Here is a 25,616-nt window from a genome sequence, read left to right as displayed (position 1 = left end):
GTCATGTACAATCAAAGAAAGCAGAATACAGTTATGTAAACCAGTGGCTTGACGCCATTGTTATATAAATATGCTCTGCCAACAACAGAAACTTACATTAAGAACATGAAGTTTTCCATGATCACTCTCAAGCATTTGATAAAAATCTGATAATGTCAAGTAATGCCAAAAAGTTACAAGGATTATCCAGTAAGCCATCTCCAACCTTACCAACTGCATCAATGTACTTTTGCAGTAGAGAATAAAAGTAAGTGAAAACATTCTGAAGTCTATCATCTCTAACAAACAGCTTCAAACTTCAAAGAACCATCTTACTCCAGCCAAACCAAAGTTGCCTCATAAATTTGAAAGCAATTGAAAACCGTGATGGTAGATGGTAAGAAAACTGTTCAGATGGTTTTCATGCACTACTTGAAATAATGCACAAAATTAGTGATGAAGTAAGCTATACTTCACTAATTCTATTAGGAAAATGTTCTTGCCTAAAATTTTGCATTAGGATATCAAATTATAGGGGAAATAAAAAATGCTGTATTGCAGATATTGTTTCATATAGTCAACCACAAAGTTTATAATATACCATCTGCCAAGAAGCAAAGCAATCTCTAATAAAAAACCATGTGCAGATTTTCTTAATGAGTGCTAAGATCACTGATACATGTATGACATTTTCTTTAAATATTTCTGATTAGCAAAACAAGGCTTACTTGTAACCTACCAAAATCATATTTCACAGAGCACTACCATAAGACTAGGAATACAACATTGACTTTGGTGTCACATTAAAATGTAATTACAACAATGGAAGGACTCAAAGCGTGTAAGCAACAATAATTTGATAAGAACTATCAAGATTATATACCAAAAGTTGCACTAAGTGACACATTTCATCAAAAAATGAAGTACCTAAAAGAAAAAGAAAAACATTAACAAGGCCCACCAATAATTAGAAAGTTTAATTACTCCAATCCCTGCCATATGATTTGACAAAACTTGGTCAAACTTTGCTCCACTCTATCTGGCATCGCTAACTTGGAAGAACTCAAATTAATTAAACAAATCAAAACTCAGCTATATTGTGAAATAATAAATATCAAGGTTACCAGGACACGGGGGTACTTGGAGACTTCGGAGACTGGTACCGGTACTGTTACGGCTAATTTTCAAAAATAGGAGACGGGGGGGTACTTGGAGACGCCGATTTTAAAAAAATATATAATTTAATAATTTCTAAAACATATCATGACAGAGAACTTTGAAACAGGAACAATGGTAAAGTTTAACATTAACTTTAAAATTGAACAAAAATTGAAATTAAAATTGTTTATACTGTTAATAGCCGATCTAAATTGTTTAGTGAAAGTAAGGTAATATAGATGTTGAGCACACTCAATATTGTCTGCTAAATAGTGAAGGCAATTTCTATTTAGACTATTACAATGATAAGAAATCAGTCCTCTCAAAAAGTCTACGCTATCAATAGATCCGATCACTATAACTTTGCATGGATTTGCATGGATTTTTGTCTTTCTGCGAAACAATTTCCTTATTAGTTATTTCCCTACGACTTCGCTTTGCTGTAAGCTTCTCTTATTTTTTTTTATTTTTTTTTTTGCCTTTTTACTGCATTTTGCCCCAAGTTTTTTAGGAGGAGACTTCATTTTTTGGTTGGGAGACTTTGGAGACGGCAGGAGAAAGAACCTTATGCATCAAGAAGTTTCCAGAGACGTCTCCGGTAATGGAGACGGGTCTCCAGTACTGGTACGTGTCTCCAGGGGTAGGAGACGGGTCTCCTGGTAACGCTGATAAATATTGAAATATTTATGTTTATTCGAGTTTTGGAGACTTCACAAAAAATTTCCAGAATTTGGGGACAGTGGGGGGGTGGCAGGGGAACAGCTACTAAAAACTAAATAAAAATTAATACTTGATTTTTTGAAATACAAATAAATTAAAAAAATACCAGAAACAACTTAGATGAACTTAAAGAAGCTGAAATTTTAAAAGTGTGAACATTTAAATATATCTACTAAAAAATATAAACCTAAGCCAATACAATCTCAATTTGAAACAGATTCAATTATGATGTCAGTGAATTCAGCTCATTTCATGTAAACTTGTCAATTCTCATAAACACATCAAAGGCACCGTTTGACAAAAAATTATGCTTGAACAGTTCAATGTATTTTAATTTTTCTCCAGAATACATAGGCTAAGGATCTCTTCTCGAGACACTGAGAGGAGCCCCTGCAGTTTGGTATTCTAACGTTCACATCTAGAACAAGGACCTTAGCTGGCATTCAAATAAACCTTTGAACACAAATAAGATGAGATCACAAATTTTCTTTCCATTCAACAGGTCACCAAATTTCACTAAAGCTTGTATTTTATAATGGATTCCTTGCTTCTACTCAGTGATACCCTTCTGTCTACGTTCTTCCCTTTGTATATCAAAATAGATACTAAATTTGTTTAAATTATATTTTCAAAATTAATTGAATTTTTTTGGGCCGCTTAGGACTACCTAACATCCCTGGGATGGTTGAGGGACACCTCAATGTCCCCTGGGCCATCCCAAGGATGGCAGGACACTTGAACATTCCCCCAAATGGGAAACATTTCAGCTCTACAGGGGTTATTATCTCACCCTGTTAAGCCTTAGGTGGCAAGATAGAGGAAGTGGGGAGGAGTGTTTCACCACTGTCATGCTATCCACAGGACATCCAAGATGCCAGGCGTGGGGAAAATCCTTGTTGGCCCCTATAAAAAAATTTAAAATTCTCTAAATCCAAATGTTTGTCTTTTAGATGTCATTTTCTGCCAGGTGCAATTTAGCCATGCTGAATCTACATTTTGTCATGTCAATCCATGGTTAGGCATGGCAAAGTGGACAAAAAGATTGATTACACTTTGTCACTCACATTTTCCAAAATAGTTGGTGTATCATTTTCATCGTGGTCTACGTTCTTATTAGAAAATAGTGGGAAATTCATTAACTATGCTAACATTAGTAAAAATTCCTATAAAGACATAGCCCATGAACCCAGAAACCTTGTCCACTCAACATGAGGAAATATCTTCATTATTCAAAAGCAGGCAATACCTTGAAAGACAAACTGAAAGGAACTGCTAATGGTTTAACTACAGAAACTTTTGTCACCAACAGTTATGTAGTGTAACCACATTAAATTCCAAGTTTTAATTCCCTCATACCCAGATATATTGACCACTCCCACACAGGAAAATGATATGTAAAAGATTGTCCAGAGATATCCACAGGCTGAGATCCAAAATTATTAACAATGAAAAGTCCCACCTCTTTCTGTGATAATTCCTGCAATTGACTGCTCTGCACCAGGTTTTACCACCAACAGTGCTCCAACATTGTGCTGAGTCATCTGCAAATTGCAATGCATTTCCACAATTTAAATTGGGATCATATTCAGGAAACCTTATTTCTTGCATAATTGTGATTAGAAGTGAAAACTCCAACAAGGTGCCAAAAAACATCAAATAAATCTCAGAATGACAGAAAAGTAGTTCAATATCCATGCTTACTGACTTCACAGCATCATAAACTGTATCATCAGTACCACACCACAACCAAGAGCCATCTGCACTTTTGCCCTTTGCTTTCAAAATATCCGAAATAGTAGCACTTTCAAAACCATGTTCTTCCAAGTTAGGAGAGGCAGACTCATGACGAACTATAACATTAGATCTCATAGACGGTTCAACAACACGAAGACGATGTAGTATTGCATTTCTCAAGATACTTCCATGGATTTGGACAGCTCGAATAACACCTTGCATTTTAACTGTTATCATACAATATGGAAGCCAAGTCAAATATTAATTTCAATAGCATTAATTACCACAATTATCACAAAAGTTCACTTCTTGAGATTTACAAAGAGAGTGCAACAAAGAAGGTACAATAACTAAATTTACAAAAACAGTATTTGTCATTAACATCACTCGTTAAACTTCATATAGAAATATTTTTATCAAGTCCCCAACAACAAAAATATTTGCATATCTACCACCCACATTCCCAGAGATACTTCTAAACAAGCAATGTAATACCAGCGTAACTAGTGAATCCATCCACAAGTCTTATCCTGGTATATTTGCATACAAGGTATGTAGTGTCTTTGAATCAATTTAGTCGAAGTTTGAACTCTAATTCTTGGTTTCAGGTAAATGTGGCAACAAACGAACGGCTAACATGAATAATACAGTCAATATGTTTATATATGTACAGAATATGATTATATATGAAAAGTAAGGTACCTACATGTTGCACATACCTTCAAGATTCATGAAATGGGCAGATTTTAGAATTGGATGGATCTCCGTTAGGATACCATTTGCCTCAAAATTTCCTCAAAGGTCTTCCACGGAGATCAGTTAACTGAAGTATCCTCTGATATTTATTCCAACACTGTGTACAGATGTATTCCATGGCTCCTTTTTTGGAGTTTGCAGTCTTCATATTTCTACAGATAGATCACAGTGGAGGGACAAATATGCCAGATTCAGGGTCTTAATCCTATTGCTCAAGATAAAGATGATGATATGAAATCCTATTCAAAATTTAGCTTGCCAGTGAATTTCATACACCATAGCCTACAAATTGCACCTCATTAACAAAATCCTTCTCTCCAGAAAACGGAAAACCCCTCTGTTGTTATATCCTAAATCTTAAATTAAATCTCATAACAGATTAGGTGAGGAAGAAACTAGTTACATGTTTTATGATCAACCCTAATTCCATTCTTTTGGCAACACCTATTCAATGATTGGGCAAGAACTCGTCCAAGCTCACAATTTCATCATGGAAAATCTCCTGCTTAACATAGCTGTAAGCTTGTGGTTGCCATTATGTCTCCATTGTTTTCATCTTTTTGCAAGGAAAGGTTGGAATCACAAGTTCCAAGCTTGTAGGGAGACAAATGGTGGGCCATCACAGTAAGGTATGTTTCATCATCAAAGACTGCAAACCCTTCAAAGCCAAACTAGTTGAAATGATGCTTCAAAATCTAGATAAGATGAGCAGGAACAGCTAAGCATAGACAATAGGAGCAATAAACAAAGGAAGGAAGAATGTGTCAAAAAAGTAGGCAATCAAAGTTCAATGGAGCCAAATAAAGAAAGGCCAAGGAATTTCATACTTACAAGGGAGAAAGTAAGGAATCTCTTAATCCTTACACTAATGCAGGAATTAGTGGCATTATGGCTAGGAATTAGATGAATAAATGCGAAGGATGAAAGAAGTTAAAGAGTACAGACAGCCTGATGACAAATTCACGAATTGCAAGGTTAAGGAAAAAAATAAAATAACATCAAGAATGGCCTGGTATTGAGTTCACAGCCTTTGAAGGAGAAAACTTTCAAACTGTTGAGCTTTCGATCATGATAATGTAATAGCAACTCTGAAGACTCATGCTATATTTTTGGAAAAGCTAACTAATGATTGAATGAACAGCCCAATCTCGCTCAAGTGCGGCACTCTAAATATCTTGCATCAACTCTTTTATATGGCAGCATTCATACAGTGCAATGCGAACAACCTAAAAGCATTTATTTGATTGAGTTTGAATCCTTAAAGCCAATTTATTTTAATCATGTACCTAGTTTGTGCCAGAGTTGGCTGCAGCATACCTTTTTGCTGGTTATAATAGTCTGCTCACATTAGCACTTGGTTTATTAAATGGCTCGAGACTTGTTACCCGTCATCATACCTTACTACACATTCTTAGATAGGAGACAAATCATCAACGATGCCAACTTCAATGATGTTCCAAAGAATGTTAAGGATAAATGAAACTGCATGTATTGTTGATCAATTCTCACTACTTTTCAAGCTGGTTCAAACTCCTAACAGTTCACATCAATTGTTTAGTGATCACACTTCATGCAAGGTACAAGTCAATCTAGACATCCCTATCTATTAAGGCAAAATAGGTGCAAACGACTTAGATAACTAGCTTAACCTAATAATAGTTGAATTACTTTTCACTTCTAGGTATTTATCTCTGTCTATGGTAGAACAACCAGTACATGACACATGAGGATCACTTACACACACCTATAGACACATTGAATGGTTTCATGGAAGCACTCAAAGAAACCTATTACACTCTTGGAAGCAATAATGCCCAATAACAATTATAACATCAAGTTTTCTCAGTTGAGCTCGGGCCAAGATCAATTCGTATAGGAATATACAGATACCTTTCATACTTTTGTGTCCAAACTGCATGTTCAGAATCCAAAGCAAAACCTTGTTTGAATGTATAGGTCAAGCTTGAGACCACATATCCAATCAAATATGGATTTCATATAGATCTTTTCAATTGGAAAAGCTTACAAATTTGCTTGCGAGTTTGAAGCAAAGGCCAAAATCAAGACTTAAGACTTAAGATTCTAAGTCTTAGACCAAACCATGGTCTAAGCCTTCCAAGTAGAATTACAAACTGGGGAATTGGTCTCAGTACCATCTCCAAAAGAAGCAAAAGCAATCACTTCAAAACTCCAATAGTCATCCATTGAAGAATGCCATGCATAGAAGATTCTACTTGCACAGATTGACACAAGTACAACCATTGTCACACTAGACAAGGGTAAGCAAAAGTAAATCAAGGAATCTAAGCATAATGTTATGGTTGGTACCATAAACATCTCTACTTCTCTTGTAGACACAAATGAAGCGAAAAGATTGTGCCATTCTCAAATGTGCCTCAATGATCAACAACTACACTTCATCATTGACAAACTATTGAAGAATGCCATCCTCAAAAGATTTTACTTGCAAACTTAACATAGCAAGTACAAGCACTACCAAAATAGACACGGGTAAGCAAATAATGAAATATGAGCCTAGTGCTATGTTTGATAACATAAACATCTCTACTTCTCTTGTAGACACAAATGAAGCAAAAAGATTGTTCCATTCTCAAATGTGGATCAATGATCAGCCACTTCACTTCATCATTCACAATGGGAATCAAAAGAATCTTATTTCCCCTTAGGTGGTTCAAAAATTGAACTTGCCACTAATGCCTCACCCACAACCATACTCCACTAGATGGTTTAGTACGAGACCTAACAAATGTGTCACTCACAAATGTCACCTAACAACGTCAAGTATTTCCAAGATATAATTGTTTGTGATGTCACCTTGTTAGAGGCATGTGATGCTTACTTGGGCAACCATATCTTTACCATCCACCTACAGTCTAAAGTTAATCCTAGAAATGTTGTCATAGATGTTGGTAACAAGAGATGCCACATACTAGAAGTAATTCCTAAGCTATCATTCTTTGGTGCCAAATTGTGTAAAAACTTAATCAGTATTGGGAAAAGGTTTTTTCTTTTGATGGTGAGACATGGATGTAAAAATATTCATGCAACACTAGTTCATACCGCAATTCCTCTCGCAACAAAGATTTCAAAGTTGAGCCACAAGTTGAAGAATACAAGGATACCTTTTAGTCACCAAAATAAATATCTCTACATTGTGAAATAAGACATACTATTGATTTGATTCGCTACACCAGTAAAGAACTCCCCGACATATGATCACAAATTTTATGTTATTGTTTAAGCATGTAAATGTTGGAAGCATTATAACTTGGGCAAGGAGATCATGATACACACAAATTACAAGCCTCTTCAATTTGTGCAAACTTGGCACAAGTTATAGCAAGAGAAAAGCAATCTTCTTATCTTCAACAATTCCATCTAATCATCAAACATAAGAAGGAAAGTTCCAATCTAGTTGCAAATTGTCTGAGCTGTCAACCTAGTCAAGCTCTCCTTTTTGTTCTTGATGCATGTGGACATGAAGCCAACAAACCTAGATTTTGTATATATCTATCAATGTTAATTAAATTTCTATTTGTAGGATGGACTCCTATACCACCATGGGCACTTGCCTGCTCCGTGAAGTAGAGATACAAAAACTAATATGCAAGGCTCATTTCAACAAGGTTGCACAGCACTTATGAGTTGGAAAACCTCTTGAGGTTTTGTAGAAGTACTTCTTTTGGCCACACCTTAGGTCAGATGTTGCCAAATACATCAACACTTGTATTGCATAATAATCATCAAACTAGACAACAAGAAGGTTTGTACACACATATGTCGATTCCAAAGAGACCTTGAGAATATGCTTCTATGGACTTCCTCTCAAGCTACCCTACTACCAAGCATGGTAATGATTGTGTTTTTGTAGTAGTTGATAAATTCTCAGAGATGGCAATTCTCATACCTTGTAAGACAACTATACTTTAGCATGTCTAGATCCACTTTGGAATCCTAGAAATTATATTATCTAATAGAGATACATGGTTCTTGAGCAATTTCTAGAAAGCAATTTGATTTGTGGTAAAAATAAAGTTAAACAAGTCTACCGCATTCCATCCACTATTTTACTAACATGATAGCTCCATCTATTGCAAAGTAATAAAAAGATACAAAATATACAAAATATACAAGGAAATTGTAGACTAATATCAATAATTGTTTCATTCATTTAGAGCAGTGCTTGTAGAAAAGTTAAAATAGAGCATCTAGAAGGAATTGCTTCATTCATTTAGAGCAGTGCTTGTAGAAAAGTTAGAGTAGAGCATCTAGAAGGACCAAATTATTTTCCCTAACTACAAGAATACTATTTCAAATACCCAACAATTGTCGAGCAAAACACAACCATTAATAATCACTAACAAGTGACTTCTAACAACTACTCACAAGTCAACAAGTAAATAATACATAGTTAAGTACAACCATATTAACAAAACATTATAAAGTCACTTTACTCTAACCACATATGAGGAGCATATTAAGTCCATTATGACGCAATGATGGAACACTATGAACACCCCACTTCATATGGCGGCCTATGCTCCAAATTCCAAATAGCATGCAACAAGGCCTAAGGAGTGCCTTCATCTAATAATAAATAGGTGAAAGAAGTCATGAAGGACCTTCAATAGATGTATAGTGATGAAGAGTCTACCTTACTTAGAACATAGTGCCTAGCCTTTGTCAATCTCTGCAATCCAAAATCCAACAAACTAGAGGCGAGATTAAATAGAGCTACATTAGCTCAAGCCAACCTAATTGGATGTGGACATGTCATGGCAAGGATGCATTAGAGTAGAGGATACTTACCATTTATCTCCTTTGACAAGTTGTCAACCATTATACTCCAAGGAGGAATTGATCTACTCTCTACATATAGCTTCATCCACTTAGTCAAGAGAAATTGCTCTACATATAGCTTCATCTAGTTAGTCAAAGGAATAGGCTTGAACCTGAAGGCTTCAAGATAAACAAACTCCAACTAAGCGTTGGGATGTTAATCTCAAAGATGCCAAATAGGTTGATGAGGATGCTCTCAAAGATGCCACATAGGTTGATGAGGATGCAGCACAAGGGATTCTTTGGTGATATAACAATCACCCATAAATCCAATGCAAGGGGGAGTGTCAAACAAGCAATTATGCCTCTGTGCTCTAGAATGTCATTTGATAGACTCGTGACCTTTCAAGTGCCATTTCTTACAATGCCACTCTACTATCCATACCACTCTATTATCACATACATCTCTCTTCCGCATACCATTTAATATATAGGAAGGTGAGATATATCACAAGGTTTGGAATATTAAGAGAGCTGATCTTCCATACCATCACTTTGTTACATTGGACAGTTTGGCATTGGGGATATAAGTATTTCAAAAGGTGGGAGTGAAGGGTTTCTTTTGGGAGTGATAAAACAAAAGTTATAACCTTGAAACATATGGAAGCATGAAATCAGATTTTTTTATAGATTAAGTCATCATGCCACACCAAAAGGACTTTGCATGGGCATATTGCAAGCCAATCTTCGGTACAACCAAGGTCAAATGCAATTTTTATTTGAATGATGTCAACAAAGGCACATATGCTTCAAATAGCATTTGATGAAGGATCCAAAACATGACACCATTGCTTGTGATAAGTGCCCTACAAATGTCACATTTCAAGCAAGACAAGTTATTCAAGCCATTTTTGTTACTACAACTAAAAGACAAGAACTAGGACAGAAGTGTCTTTTAATTCTAAAAATGGTAGGAGTAATCATTTGTATCAAGCAATCAGTGCAAAAGAGTCAATGAAAGAATCTCAAACAACACCTACTTCCATAATACATAGCCAAAACATGGGCAGAGGAAACAATAATTCTTTCTTTGCATCTTAATTGCCAATTTCTAGTTCTAATCTAGCCTATCGTTCCATGTTGCTAGGTCTCAATATTGGCAAGGTATGGTGGATTCCAATGAAATTGGTCTTGCGCTAAAAGTCGCACCATATGAACCATTGAGGGTTGATATGCTAAATGATGCAATACAAGATGTTAAGGATGTTAACAAACATCAATTTGAGTGGGTAAAGATTGGATGCACCATAATGTTAAATAGGTGAACGAATAAAAGGAACCAAACTCTCTTCAACTTCCTTGTCTCTTGTGATATTGACACGGTCTTTTGAAATCCATGGATGAATCAAATAAGCATTGTTCAAGTTGTTTGACAAGGTGTTCGTGGATGTAGAGCCACCAAATGTGGTTAAATTTATTATAGATAATTTGTTGCTTGTTGTGCTACTGGGAAACTCCTAATGGGCAAGTTATCCCTCTATGTTTTTGCCCATTTGTATCACACTACCTTAACCTAACCCTAGAGGATATTGGAAATTTTGAATAGGTTATGAAGATATTACAAAAGGCTTGCACTATTACCAAGTTCATCTACAATCACACAAGGGTGTTACATATAATACACTCCTTCACAGAGGGCAAGGAGCTAGTTCTACCAAGGTGATGAGATTTGCTAGGCACTCCATTACATTGTAAACTCTTTGCCAACAAAAAATGAATTTGAAGCAAACGTTCGTTTCAAATGAGTCAGTGGAATCTAGCTTCACAAATAAAATGGATGGCAAAATAATGGCCGAGTAGAATATTTCTGCAAGTTCTTGTGATACAATTGAACAAGTTGTGAACCTCTCATAAGAGTTGAGGCTAGTGAATGGGGAGAAATCTCCATGGACGATTTGTATGAACTTGAAGCCATGGATAGGACAAAGAAGGTGATGAGAGGTAGGATGAAAAATAACAAAGACAAGTACAAGCCATTGTGAGACAAAATAAATACAAGATGGGATCGACAAATGCACTCACCTCTCCATGCCACTAGATACTACATAAATCCATTGTTTTTCTATATCCCCTCATTCAAATATGTGTTGAGTTCACACAAGGCAAACAAGTTATGGCACAGCTACAATAAACAAGCAAAGGCAAGGGTTTCTACCCAAATATGCTTATCATGCAAGGCAAGAAGACCTTCAAAATCAAGCAAACTCCATAATTTGGCAAAATCTATTGCGAACATATACATTAAGGGTTTTAAACTCTTACTAGATGTTGCATGGCATCATCTAGAGATAATTTGTGTTTTTTCAATGCAGTGGTGGAATTTTTGTGGCATTTCGAGCCAACCATGCAATTCACCTACTTGCTATTTGTTTGGAGTGTTTTTGAACACGTATATTCGAAGAAATACAGCCATCTAACACACTGATAGATGAATGACTTAGTTACCATGTTCGGCTGTTTTGGTCCATGCACCTAAACCGGGTTTGCTTAGGTTTGGGTTCACCCGGGGGTTCATCTGGGTTTGCCTTGGGTACGTACCCAAGGGTTTGGATTCCCCAAGTATGAACTCGGGCGTATCCAAAGGCTTTGAGCACCAAAACATAACAAAAACAGACATTTTTTACTGTTTTCTGCATCCAAAAACTCTAAAATGTCCCTAAAAGCACCCCTTCTATCGTTGGGTTTTCCTCACACATTGATCAGATTAATGATGAAGTGTGTGTGTGTGTGTGTGTGTGTGTGTACGAACGAACCCGACCCATGAACCCAAAGGGCAAAAAAAATTTGCCCAAACCCACAAACCAGGTTTGCGTGCCCGAACCGTCAGTAACTTAGATGAATGAAGATGTTTTGTTCACCACAACCTCTACTTGATGCTAAAGAAAGCTCAAGGTTAGAGTTTTGAAATACTTGCAATCATAATTATAAATTGTAATCATTGATATTTTCCCTTTCAATTGTCAAAACTAATTTCTATATGGACAAAACCAAGTACTATTGAGGAAGACTAGCCAATTGACCTCGACAAGATCAATCCAAATCATAAGTGAATTGCAAATCACATTGTCCTTGACAGTAGTGATGATCACAATCTCCTTAAAAAATGCAACTATGATAGTGGTGTGATTGAAAGACTCAAGAGAGGCTCTGACTCGCAAGACTTATCACCAAGACCTATAGCCCTCTAGTGTAGCTTGCTTTATAACTCCACTAGTCATTTGCTATGTCTAATTTTTTGGAGCTTTATAGTCAATTTGTAGGCTGACTTTGTACAAAGTAGATTGTCAATTTCAAATTTAAAAACTATTAGCATGTAGTCATTATCTTTGCAATGCAATGTAATCAATGATTAAACATAAATGACAAAAATATATATTACACAATTCATGGTTAAACTCTCAATTTTGTTTGCTCTAGATATCCCTGTGCTATTGAAATGCCTCTAAATTTTACAAGAAGTTTTTCACCTTTTATAACAATTTTAACAACTTTCTAAATCCATTTTTTTCCCAATTAAATCCCAAATTTTAAAAAAAAAATCTTATGCTTTTGGTTTGTCAATTTTTTCCCCAAAAGATTTTTACCGCTATGCCTAAAGCACTCTATTCAAGTTTACCATTCTTGGAAATCTCACAAGCTTTCTTGTTATACCTTTCCTTTTGGAAGTTGCTTTGAAGTTGAACCTTTTTTGAAAATCAAAGAAAGGATCCAAATTTCCACTATCCCAATCTAACATTGTACAACTTTTCTTAGCCAACTTGATCAATGATTATTCTACTATTGAGGAAAAAATGCCACTAAAGCAAGGTTGCTCCTTGTTGGCAACAAAAACGACCCTTCTTGCTAGTGGAAGGGGCAATAATCATGTGTTGAAATCAATCCTATTTTCTTATTTGTCAAGCATAGCAATAGCTGCTCTCTAGTGCTTAGCGCTTGTCGTGTTGTTCCTACTTATCAGCCTCAAGCTATTTGGGGTTTAGTTGAAGCATTGGATTGTTTCCTCAATGGTCATGAGCTCTACCTCATGCATACGGAATTTCCTTCAAACTTTTGCTTTGCACCCCATAGTAGGTGTCTTAAACAACTATCCTTCAAAATTTGTCTACACTAATTGATTAGGAGCAACTCATGGGAGAGAACTTCCCTTTATTAAACACCTATGGAAATCTTACAAATGATGAAATATAAAAACATTTTTACATACATATAAAGATTTTATGAAAAATTAATCATTAGATACCACATGCAAGAATAAAAATTACACTCTCCAAAGAGTTACAATTCCTCCAATGCAAAATTGCAAAATATTAAGCATTTACTTGGCTAAAGCAAAGAGATAAAGCAAAATTGCAAAATATTAAGTATTTACCAAATAGACTTTCTCTGATGCAAAATTGCAAAATATTAAGTATTTACAAAATTGAACTATCCAAAGACATAAAGCAAAGAACTATAGGAATGACCAATTCCATTGGCTAACAAGTAACATACTATGAAAATAAGGCAAAGAATCCATAAGGTTGTCCTTTTCATAGAGGGGCCATCCTCAAGGCTTGAAAACCATGGACGATGTCTTCTATTATTGCAAAAGTTATCTTTAAAATATGTAAAAAGTTCTCAAAATTCTCCTCCTTGTTGATTTTTGAGAAAGATACATACGAACGACAAAATGTCTTTTTATGACAACTTTGGCTAGTTACAAGTCATACTAAATTGTAACTACCTTCTTTTTCACCCAACTTGAAACCCTAAAATGACTTGTCACTTTTTTAACATAAGGTGGAGTACAGAGAAAATATTATAAGGCCAATCATACAAACATGCCAAGTATGGCCATAACTCTGAAACACGTTCAACAATAGCAGCGAGAAAACCATTAGTGGATGACCTTACCCATAGCAACGAGATCCAACAAACCTAACTCCCTTGAATATAGACTCTATTAAAGAATGAAGCAATCTATTTGCATCCTCTTGGTCCAAAGCTCCTCCAAACAATTTTGCAAGTTGATCACATTGGAAGAAATATCACATGCCTCCTTATGAATGATTTATCAATGGCTACATCTAGCTGAGGAAAAGTGAATTTCTAGATTGTAATGTCCCCTTTTGGGATGATCCGGGATCTTGCCCTAAAATCACAAATTCAACTGAAATAAGGAATGTAATATAGTTATAAACATAAATCTTGGTTTAGGTCTTGCAGCCATGTTAAATAATACTTGAAATATAATTCATAAGATTATTCATTTAGGGATTCAACAACAAATATAAATACACATACATTTTCGTCAATAATCATCTTAACCTACTTAGATAAACCATGAAACTTGTTGATATTATAAATCAAGCACCAATGGTTCCTTTTCCCTAAATCAACCATAGTAGTAGAGTTTGGAGAGGACAGCCATAAAGGGTGTCCAGTTACTGTTTAGCCCAATTAAGCCCAAGAGCGCACAACGTCTAACCAAGACAGCTCACCCCTTGGCCCACAAGCGGCAAGAACATCCACCTTGATGATTCCATCCCTTGGGGTGGCCTACTTAATTCGAAGAAACCACGGTCATTGAGAAAGAATGTTCAGCCCAATTAAGCCCAAGGGCGCAGCGTCTAACCAAGACAACTTGCCCCTTGGCCCACAAGCGGCAAGAACATCCACCTTGATGATTCCATCCCTTGGGATGGCCTACTTAATTCAGGGGAACCTTGTCTACCACCTCTTCCCTAAGATATCTCCCTCCATTCTCGTAATGATTGTTTATAGGAATGCAGAATGGACAAACTTGAAGAAACATACTAGATTTACAAAGTTTATTAATAACTTGATACAGGATCTACATTAAAAATTATAGATGCATGATATTATTGCCCCTATTGCATACCAAAGACTTGCTAGTGTATAATTCTGATATATGTCTTATTACAGCCTGATCGGCTGCATATACTCAGCTTTATATGACTATGAAAAATCCAGTTATTCGATTATCTTATCTGCATCAAATAAATAATTTTTTTTGCAATCTGTTCAATGTCTTTCTCTCAATCAAGATCTGCCTTAAATATCTCTTAAGAAGGGCCGAAGGGTCACACCTCCTACCAAGATCACCACCTTTTCAAGTGATGTGTCTCTTCCAACCTGACCACTGCCTCTTCCTTAACTCGTGGCTCTTTGGAATTAATGCTGATTTTATTATTAATTGCTGTCCTAAATTAATTCCTAGTGATCCCTTGGGGAACTGTCAAGGAAAAGATATGATTATATTTAATATGGCTGCATTTTATTTACTCTTCAATGGTGGTTTGTTAATCGTAATGAAATTGCTCCTTAATACCCATTCATTCACCAAAAGGTGACTTACTTATTGTGTCGGGAGTGTTATAGATTCAAAATTCAAATAGATCACTGATATATATTTATGCATCGATGCTGGGTTAGAGACGTCTTGTTTAAAGGTTTGTTAATACTACAGATTGCTGATCAAGGGAATGGATTCCTTATGGCCAGTGACTTAGGTGTTAAAAAATTGTGAAGTCTTATTAATTAAGACAATTTTCTCAATTCATTTATTTATTTCTGACGTGGTAGTGAATATTATTATTAAATCCATTATGACATGATCGGGAGCATGACATAGATGTTTTTATGATCTAAGAAGGTCGTGTTTATTTCTTTCTAAAGGAAAAAGACTTCTTGCATCAGCTTTTGAAAAAGAGACACCATAAAGCTAGAACATTGAAACTACTCCAATTAGAATCTAATGTATCTCCCAACATATCTCTCTAGAATATTGCAAAAAATTAAAAGAATGAAGAACCATTCCAACATTGTTTTAAGGTCGATTCACATGTACTTGTCAAAGATGTTATTGACTGAATCAACTATCTCTAGGAGAATCTCTCACTTGGCTCTAAGTTCTTAAATTCTAGAGAAAAAATTGGTGAATAATATCTTAATGAAGACTAGGCTTTATCCATGATGAGGTTGTGATGGTTAACAATGCAAGTTTTTCGTGCCCCATTCCCTTTGATAACCTCAAGTCAAGGATCATATATCCTAATATTTATCCTCCACATGCAAATTTGTATGAAATTTAATATTAGCCATTACAAAGCCAATATCGTTAAACATATTAACTTCATTTTAAATTCGTCCAATACCATATCTTGCTTTCCATTTGTGCCTCAAGGCATAATATTCTCTTTTTTCAAAACAAGCTACCACAAAAATAATGTTACCAATTTCCAAGTTGCCCTACCATCCTCCAACATCCTTAGCCTACAAATTTGGCAACTCAACAAAATCCAACATGGTGCATTCTCCTCTAACCCTGTGTTTTTTAATTGGAAACTCCCACTTCACCTTGCTTCTCAAGCTACATAAAAAGAAAGCATGCTAATTGTTACAAACTCTAACAAACGTCACAAACGACTTACAAAACTCATGTTAATAACTAAACCAAGTACTATAATCCTACTTGGGCAGAAACCAACATGTTGAACATAATGTAAAGGTTGCCAATAAAACTCGAAACACACATTTAAATCAAGAGCATAATTTCTTATCAATCTTTTAGGTTCAGTTGAACTACTTTGATCCTTTGTGGGCACTAAAAGAATGAAGGGAAATAACAAACTATAAGAATGAAAGGAGATAACAAACATACTTGCCACATTTTTCTATGAAATCCAAATGATTTGGTTGGCAAACAATTGATAGCTACTAAGAAAGAATTATATTCTCGTTACAAATTCGATATGAAAACCCAACCATGAATACATGTCAATAATTAAGCTCCATTTTTTTATATGATCATATGCCTTGCCAAAATCTATTCTCTAAAATAAGGCTTTGACATGAATCTTTAGCTAATTCAATGCTTCCAAGCCAAGATAAGATTGTTAAGACACGGGAGTTTATCCATCTTTAGAAACCATATATTGTCTTTACTTAATATCCTTATTGTCCTAAAGTTGGTAAAAGTTGCAAAAGTATTTGAAATGTTCGTGTTGTAGAAAATTAGAGATTCAATACATCTATACACTCCACTCAACAAATTGATATCTATTGCTTCAAAAAAAGTAAATGGAATCCCTCACGATAGCTTCATGCAAGTAAATTGTATTTTGAATTTATAACTAAACTTTGCAACCATTGGAAAAAGTGTAGATTTCTCAAAAATTGTGATGTCCCCTTTTTGACCTGCAAACACTAAGTTGTTGGTAGTTGATATTGATTAGGGTTGACTAGATCTTGTCAGCTATTAGATTTAGCCAGTCTTTTCATTAGTCAATTACTTTTAGCTGTGTCAATTAAATAAGGGATGCTACAACTATAGCATTAGTTATTTTCAATTAAGGAGTCAGCTTCAATTAAATAAGGATTTGAGCAATCAATTATGTCCCTAACTTTTTGGAAAGTGTTTGTCAGCTAACTAGCATTGAACGTGGGATTAATTCCCATAATTCATGGATAGTTTAGTTTGAAAATTATATAGGTAGCATTGGGAAGAGAAATGGCATCATTAATTATTACAAACACAAAAACCTATTCTCCTCAAAGTCTTGGGACAAGGGGGACCAAGGGTGAACGGTGGGAAGTGGAGATTTGGGGGCAGAGCCTCTAGCAAAGTCAAGGTGTAGCCCCTTGTGAGGTTCTAGGGCGGAGACCCCAACAAGATCAAAGGGCAACATCCCCTTTGGGCGTCTAGGAGTAGAGCCCTTAACATGGTCGATGGGTAGTGCCCCTTGCAAGATCCAAAGGCAGCCATTTTCAAAACCACACAAATCTTCATAGCACATACCATTTTCATAATTTTATCACTTTGCTTTTCGCAACACCAAGTCCTTCTCAAACTTGGGAGTGATTTGGAATGAGGCTTAGAAGCCTACTTATAAGGGTGGAGTTTGTAGACCATTATGGTTAGGGTTTGTGCCACGCAAATCAAAACAACTATTTGATTTTTTTTCAAAATTGACTTTTCCATTTTCCTTCCATGGGAGATGTCTGAAAGTCCCAAGAATGGTTAGGAGACTCCTAGGAGTCCCTTTGACATCCCCAAACCAAGAGGGCATCCCAAAAACATTCCCTCTTTGAGGGGTACATCCTGAAAATGTCCCTGGTTCAATTGCAGAGGTGATGGGGCATGAGGGGATGTTTCCACCAAATCCCCTGTCCTGCAAACATCCGTCTCAAAAACAGGAGGATTTTTGGGGGTGTGGAACATTGACAAAAACTTAATTATGTTTACAGAAATTGGATGCTGCTACAGCAGCTTGTTGCTTGAGATGAATTAAGGCTTTTTCAGATTACCTCACAAGGCTGAAAACCCTCTGAGATATTCAGTAGTATACGGTGGCATCAAAGTTATTCTAAGGTATTCAGCAGTGCAATGCAACAGCAAAGTCATTCTAAGGTCTTCAACAGTACTAGGCAGCAGCAAGGATTATGCAGAGAGATTAGCATCAGTGAGTGATATAAGTTTGTTGTATTGTTTCTTATGTATTTCAGAAAAGATAAAAAGAAAATATATATGTCTGCTGTTAAAATCTTTTCTGGGTTTACTTTCTGTGTATTTAGACTAGTTATTACAGTCTTTTCTGGGTTTACTTACTATGTATTTAGACTGGGTTACTAAAAAACTCCACGTGGCCGATTTTGTGAAATTTCTTAATGTTCATTCAGACATCCAGCCGTCAAGGATGTTTTTCAGCATTTCGAAGTAGAAACTTTCCATGTTCACTCTGCCATATTCATTTGATTACAAATCTTCAGCTTCCGACCTTCACTTTTATCGGTTTGCCCAAACGATCCAGCCTGCGTAATATCATCGGATACCAAAGCAAGAAATTTAGGGAACTAGAGAAACAACAATTTAAAGGGATAATTATGTCATTCTTACCTTTTTGATGACAGCTGTCCAAGTAATCTCAAAACTCAAATCTTGAGATTTTGTAGTTGAGACCCATATGTTCTGGCATCACTCTCAAAATTGCTAATATAATTAGACAAACCAAAAAAAGTTGGGTCATCTTGGCATGCTAGCATCTAAGAGATCGTAGACACCATTTTCATTATTCTAGTCGCTAGAAGAATAAGGACAGAACCACGACGTAGAAAAACTGTTTGCTGTCTATTTCAAAATTCAAGGGTTCAGGAATGTGCTCCAGACACTGGCAAAAATATCCCGTGCAATGCCTAATGAGTTGTCTGATCGGGTGCATGCAAACCTCCATTTGGCGTAGGTAGTTGCTTCTGGATAATCTACGTTTTATAGTTCTAATGACAATGTTTCAAAAAGTGAAGAATCAACATGCCAACATCACACGCATGAATACAGATTATCCAGCATAAACAAAAATGTAGTCAAGTTGTCTGAGGTGACTAAGAAAATCAATGCAACCATTACTAATTAAAAATTTAAATCGAATAGTTAAAGTTGAAGACAAAGAGTAGCATTCCCATCTTGAATTTGAATAGAATCAAACAAGGGCTTTACTCAAACAACGAGAAGCCTGTCGTACCATTTTGGCCTTCCTCCCATTACCTAATGCTTCGACAAATCATATCTAAGTTATAAACCCATCTACCATCTACCATCTACCATCTAAATAGTGAACTTCTACCATCTATTCAAATCATGTTGTTCAAACCCATTGACGCCTAAGGGAAGCTTTTCCATTTAGAATCCCACTTTATTTATCATCACATAAATGTTTGTAATATCACAATTATTTTTAAATACAGCAAACCTTACATGCGCAAGCCACGGCCACTTCATATATCTAGATACATTAATTTCCGATTCTCTTTACTATACTTGCCAGAGTCCTGGTAAAGAAACGGCACCTTAAATTGTAAAAGGATGTATTTAAACAAAAGAACATAAAGGAAAATATGATGGAAGAGAAAGAAGCTTCTCTGATATCTTCAAGCGGCTTTACAAATCAGTGCAAGACAAAAGTTGATTAAGTACATTAGCAACAAGTATAAAGGCATGCAGTAGTATTTTACATACAGTATCAAATTTCAAAAAAGTTGATTATTGTAAGGAAGGAAAGCATCAATAAATCACAACAAAAGATTCCAAATGTTTCAAAAATGCGCATACTTAAAACAAATGTACTGCAAATACAGATCATTAACAGGATACCCAGTTATACAAGGAAATCTGCCGCCTTGAATCTTAAGTTCCAGTGAGAACAAAATTTGCAAATTTAACCAAAAAAGAACTAGAAAATTCAATGACAAACGCAGAAAAACGAAGCAAAAGACATCAAGTTTTGGATCGGTGAGTGCGGTGGGTGGTCAAAATTAATCAAACAAAATGGACTAGATTTTCAGTGATTTTACAGATATCTTTAAAGGATATATCAAGAACTCACATTAAAATGAAGAAATGGACAGATTGAAGCTGCGGTATCAGAGATTTGTTGCGAATGGATGGGCAAACAAAGCATTCGGCGCTTCACAGAAATGTCTAATTTAACTCACCCTATATTTTAATTTCAACCTGGGTTCACTTTTGACCTGTGGTCAGGGCCATTGTCACTTGATGCTCTGCACCCAACTGGATAAGTGCAGTTGGTGCTTGTTCCGTGAAAACTGCTTTACACTTTTCTTTTCTTTTTTTTGGATTAGTTGTGGAATGAGGGGATTGAATATGATATGTATACCTACATTATTTATCATATAAGTTCTTTTCAATTTAATGAAGATAAAGGGTAACTGTCCACCCATACATATGGGGACATATTTTATCATAACAGGTCTTATCAAGTTTGTAAGAGATAAAAGGTCACTATCCACCCATACATCACAATTAGAGTGGATAATCTCTTATATTTGTTTTTTAGTGATAGATATTTCATGGTGTTAGAGTTTTTATATTAATTATTTTAAGATTCAAAATATTTATAATTTTATATTTTGTTTTTAAAGTAAAAAGTTTAAATGTTTAAAAGGTCTAAAATCTTTTATAAAATTAATCTATTAGCATAAACAATAATTCTCATGAGATATAAAACTAAACTAAGAAAAGATCTCAATAGAGGGAAGAGCAAAATCATCAACAGGAATTGCACGAGACTAACACAAATTTATACTTGTTTACCTCCTTAGCCTATAGACAACTTGTTGTTCCTAAGCCAAGAACTCCACCTACACTTACAAAGTGACCTCAAAATCATCATTAACATAAATATTTGGGGTTGAGGGGAGAGCATCAATAGCAATTTTGCCATTGAACTCTTCCTTCATCTTCTTTTTCATCTCTTCTTGTGGAATATATAGATTAGTGGTTAAATTTGTTAATGGTTTCCTTGCTAGACTACACAAGATTTTTCAATTTTCCTTAATATTGGTTTTGGTTTCTCTTTAGGGAATCCACGTTATTTTTCATCATTTCCAAGTTCTCAAACATAGCAAAAAAATTGTGAACTTTGTTCCATAGTTATTCATCAAAAGGAACATTCATCTAACTAGGACCAATTGGAAGAATCTCCATCTCCAAAATTTGAACTATGTGTCTCCATTTTGACTTTTCCATAGGAGTCATTTCATAATATTGGTTTGTGGGTCGAGCTTTCCTTTGAGAGTCTTCACACGTCATTAAGGTTCCTACAATTGTTACATATTTCTTCCAATTATTGTCCTTGTTTAATTTGATCCATGGGACTAGTGTTGAGTATGGTGGCATTATGCATATCTTCCACAAGTAACTGGTAGGCTCTTCAGCAATTTTTCTTTCCCTTTGTTAGGGTTATGTTATCCCAATTTCAGCTGAGCAAAATTTTGGGATAGCCCCCATGATTTTTGTCCAAATCATGGCCCATAAAATCTAAGCTCTTTTGTATTCAAAGCGATTAATTCATCTCTAGCATCAAATTTTAAGTTAGTTTTATTTTTGGTCATTTAGGTGTATTGTCAAAATCCAAGCCTGACTCTACACTTGGATTGTCATTTATGTGCAATTCGGGTTCGTGGACCCAAAATGCACATTTGAGCGCAAATCGAGTCCACAAACCCAATATGCATCTCATTTATTTCCCACAAATTGGGCATTTATGTTTCCAAGTTCAAGTATTATTAGATCTCTTTTTCCCCTTTTAAATCTATCTTTTAAGCTTTTTGTTTTTATTTTTACCCTTGCCATTCGATTTTTAGAGCTCTACTCATTGCATTTCTCGCCAGGGTTTTCATCTTTCATCTTCCTAAATTCGTTTTTCGTCAGGCATGTCTTTTTCTTTCTCGTTTATTTTTGTTTCTTTGTTTTTGGTGTAGGGATTTGTTTTTAGTTCAAGCTCATGGCTATGAATTTCCCCTTTGGTTTCCCTATTTCTTCATCTCATGACGTAATCCTTTCCAAATTGTTCAATTTCATGGATCTGAATCTCACCATAATTCATAGGTGTGGTTGGGGTCCATGGACCCGAACTGTGTTTGTTTGTTGTTCATGGTACAGGCGATATGTGTATCTAGGGCCTACCGGACCAAACTACATATATTTTGTGGTGTAGTTCATATTGGTTGACCCTATCTACACCATTTCCACCATTTACTATTGCACCATGTTAATAAGGTGTGGGTCAAGCCGACAGACCCAAACCACACAATCGTTGTCTCTTGTGGCATGGTTGAGTTTTTCGACCCAATTCACACCACTATTCTACATTCAAACTCCAAGTGTTGTTCGGGTCCATAGACCCAAACTACACCTAAATATTGTTCTCTTGTGTAGTTCGGATCTATGGATCCGAACCACACAAGTTAAAGTTTTTGCAAAGTTCCAACCCAAATGTGTGATTCAAGTCCATAGACCCAAACTACACCCAAATAAATTGTTTTGTGTTTTTTAGGCCTATAGACTCAAACCCCACTTTATGTTTTACACCATTTTTCAACATGTAAATTGAATCTATGAACCTGATTTACATAATACATACACCTTTCATTATTAGGTGTAAATTGGGTCCATAGACCCAAACTGCATTTAAAAAATGAGTATGCCCAAGTTTGTCATGTGCATTTCGAGTTTGTAGACCCAACTTACACTTGATACTAAAAAAAAAAATCAAGTATAGAAATTGTACCAGTGTTGAATATCTATCAATATTGAAGGTGTTTTTCCATGATGATGTTTTCATCTAATTCTGGAGGACCTTTTTGAACTCTGATGCAGTTCAAGCTATTTACAGATGTTAGAGTCATCTTCGGGAAAGAAGACAATGAAGTTCAAGAAGCAGGATCCCTATCTAGTCTTTCCACCATCTATAGTGGCACCAAACATCAAGGAAACTAAAATAGGCCATATAGATATTGATGGGTTTCTGAGGCAAATCAAGAATCCTCCATACTACTATCTAATGGAACCCACTCTTAGTAGTAGTATTTATTCAATTGCAGATTTCCCTATTTCAATTTAGAATCCATAGTTCGTGTTTGTATTGGCTAATCATTTTGATCCTATAAATCAAAGTGTGAAAGATGCAGATGGCAAAAAGGTGATCACGTTGAACGAGGATTTCTTTGATTCTTTGTTCAAGCGTCCAAGTATAGGGAAATATGTTGATATAGATATAGATATAAAGACTATTAAGGCCTATTATGAGAAACACTCAAATAAGTGCAGAAGGAACATCGGTGATAATTGGTTGAAGACTCTTAGGCCTACAATTGCTAGATGGCCCAAGACCTTCCCTATAAGCTATTTCAATGAGGAAGTGAATGACTTGATTGCTCTTCTCGGCTAGATAAAAGGGGTTCCTACTTTCAATACATATTATGAGTGGATATAATTTCACATCATCAGACAAAACAACAACAAGATCTTTTGGGGTAAGCATATAAATGATGCCTTGTGCAAGCATCTCACTAAAGTACCTACCACTTTGAAGTTCTATATGACTTCCTACTTGGTATATACTATTGCCACTATGAGGAATTTTGAAGGTTTATCTTCAGAATGAGATAGAAGACAAGTCCCAATTTGGAAACATTATTCCCAATTAACTCTTAAGGAAAGTTTACATCATTTTGGAAGAGTTTCAATGAAGCCTTCAGTGGTTCCTATATGTGTGTGTTTGCAAGGGTCTTGAAAAGAATAGAGTTTATGATGAATCCAGGAAGGTCGTCAATCAATATGGATGTATGTTCTTACAATTTCCTACCTTCACCTATCTAAGGATAGGATGTTGTGATGAATAGTATTTCATGCTCCCAAGGTATCCATCTGACAATATTGTTCTAATGGAGTTGGCAAGGAAAATGGTAGTGGTACATGAGAAACAATCTAGTTCTCTTAAAACAGGTTTCAAGTTTTCATTATCTATTAGAAGGTACTTTATCACTTTAGTTTTCAGAGCAAGAGCTATGTAAGAAGAAATGAGAAGAGTGACAATGAAACAATTCAAGTCCAAGAATGATTTTGACTATAGCTCAATATAAAGAATAATTTGAAAAAGAGCTATACACGTGTTCATGGAATTGAGGATATTTGGGGAGATTGAAAAACTGAGGAAGATATCAGGAGACTTGATTTTTGTCGCCTCACCAAAGACCAAATAGTCAATCTCAACTTGGCAGATGTTCCTGATGACTTGGTTGATGATATTAATATCTAGATCATGTTTATGAAAGCATGAAGATTGCAAATTCTCCTCTCCTTTTTATAAAATGGACCCATAAGGAGGTGGTTTCTATAAGAGCTAGATTTTAAAGGATTCTTGTAAATAGAAATGTTTGGTTGACATGGAAAGGAATCCAGTTGAAACCATTTACCACTAGATCAAAGGATGATACTATTGGGCCTATTGGAAAGAGATTATAACTAAGGATAAAGAACAAGCAAGATCTTGTTGCTTAGCCCAACGCTCCCAAATACAAGTTCATTGTAGGAACAAGTAAAGGGAAGGAATAGGAAAAATCTTCTACTTCGGGTGCTCAGCAGGAGAAATAACAAGAATTGAAAGAAGGGGAGTGTGAGGATGATCCTATTGATGTGGATCAACTTAAAGAAGAACAACAACATCATGATGAGCAAGAAGAAGAAGAATTTGATGAAGAAGGTCTACCAAAGATCCATAGGGGAACTAAACCTGAAGACACAGAGGGACATGTTTCTTAGGTATCAAGTGTTGTTTCAATTGTTACATCTTCACAAGTTCATGTTTCTAAATTAGTACCACTTGGGTCCACTATTTCATACATGTCAAATTCTCCTAGTGTGACAATTCCTATTGTCTCTTCTTCTGCTACAAATGAAGCTATCTTGGGTACCCCTCTGGATAACATTGAGAATGCGTTTTTCATTTTTCTAATTTTATCTGAAGTATCCACAACCATATTTGAGGATTTTGATAAGTTCATGTTAGATATGGGGACCTTATCCAATGTGCCAATTGTAGAAAATGCAT

At 35.6% G+C, this 25,616-nt stretch overlaps 1 protein-coding gene across 1 annotated transcript in view; it reads right to left on the bottom strand.

Moving 5' to 3' along the window:
* The window catches only part of LOC131072437 (CBS domain-containing protein CBSX3, mitochondrial), a 57,332-nt gene extending 36,480 nt beyond the window's left edge, over positions 1-20,852 (bottom strand). The window contains exons 1-4 of the mRNA XM_058008594.2: positions 20,589-20,852; positions 16,463-16,579; positions 3,559-3,818; positions 3,317-3,398 (exon numbers count right to left, since the gene is read on the bottom strand). Of these exons, the coding sequence (XP_057864577.2) occupies positions 3,317-3,398; positions 3,559-3,818; positions 16,463-16,475 (355 nt within the window). The 5' untranslated portion in view covers positions 16,476-16,579; positions 20,589-20,852. The remainder of the gene's footprint in view (positions 1-3,316; positions 3,399-3,558; positions 3,819-16,462; positions 16,580-20,588) is intronic.
* Positions 20,853-25,616: the final 4,764 nt, after the last annotated feature.

Source organism: Cryptomeria japonica, chromosome 8 (assembly GCF_030272615.1).
Source record: "Cryptomeria japonica chromosome 8, Sugi_1.0, whole genome shotgun sequence".
Lineage (NCBI taxonomy): Eukaryota > Viridiplantae > Streptophyta > Pinopsida > Cupressales > Cupressaceae > Cryptomeria > Cryptomeria japonica.
This window is presented reverse-complemented; position numbering and strand designations above follow the sequence as displayed.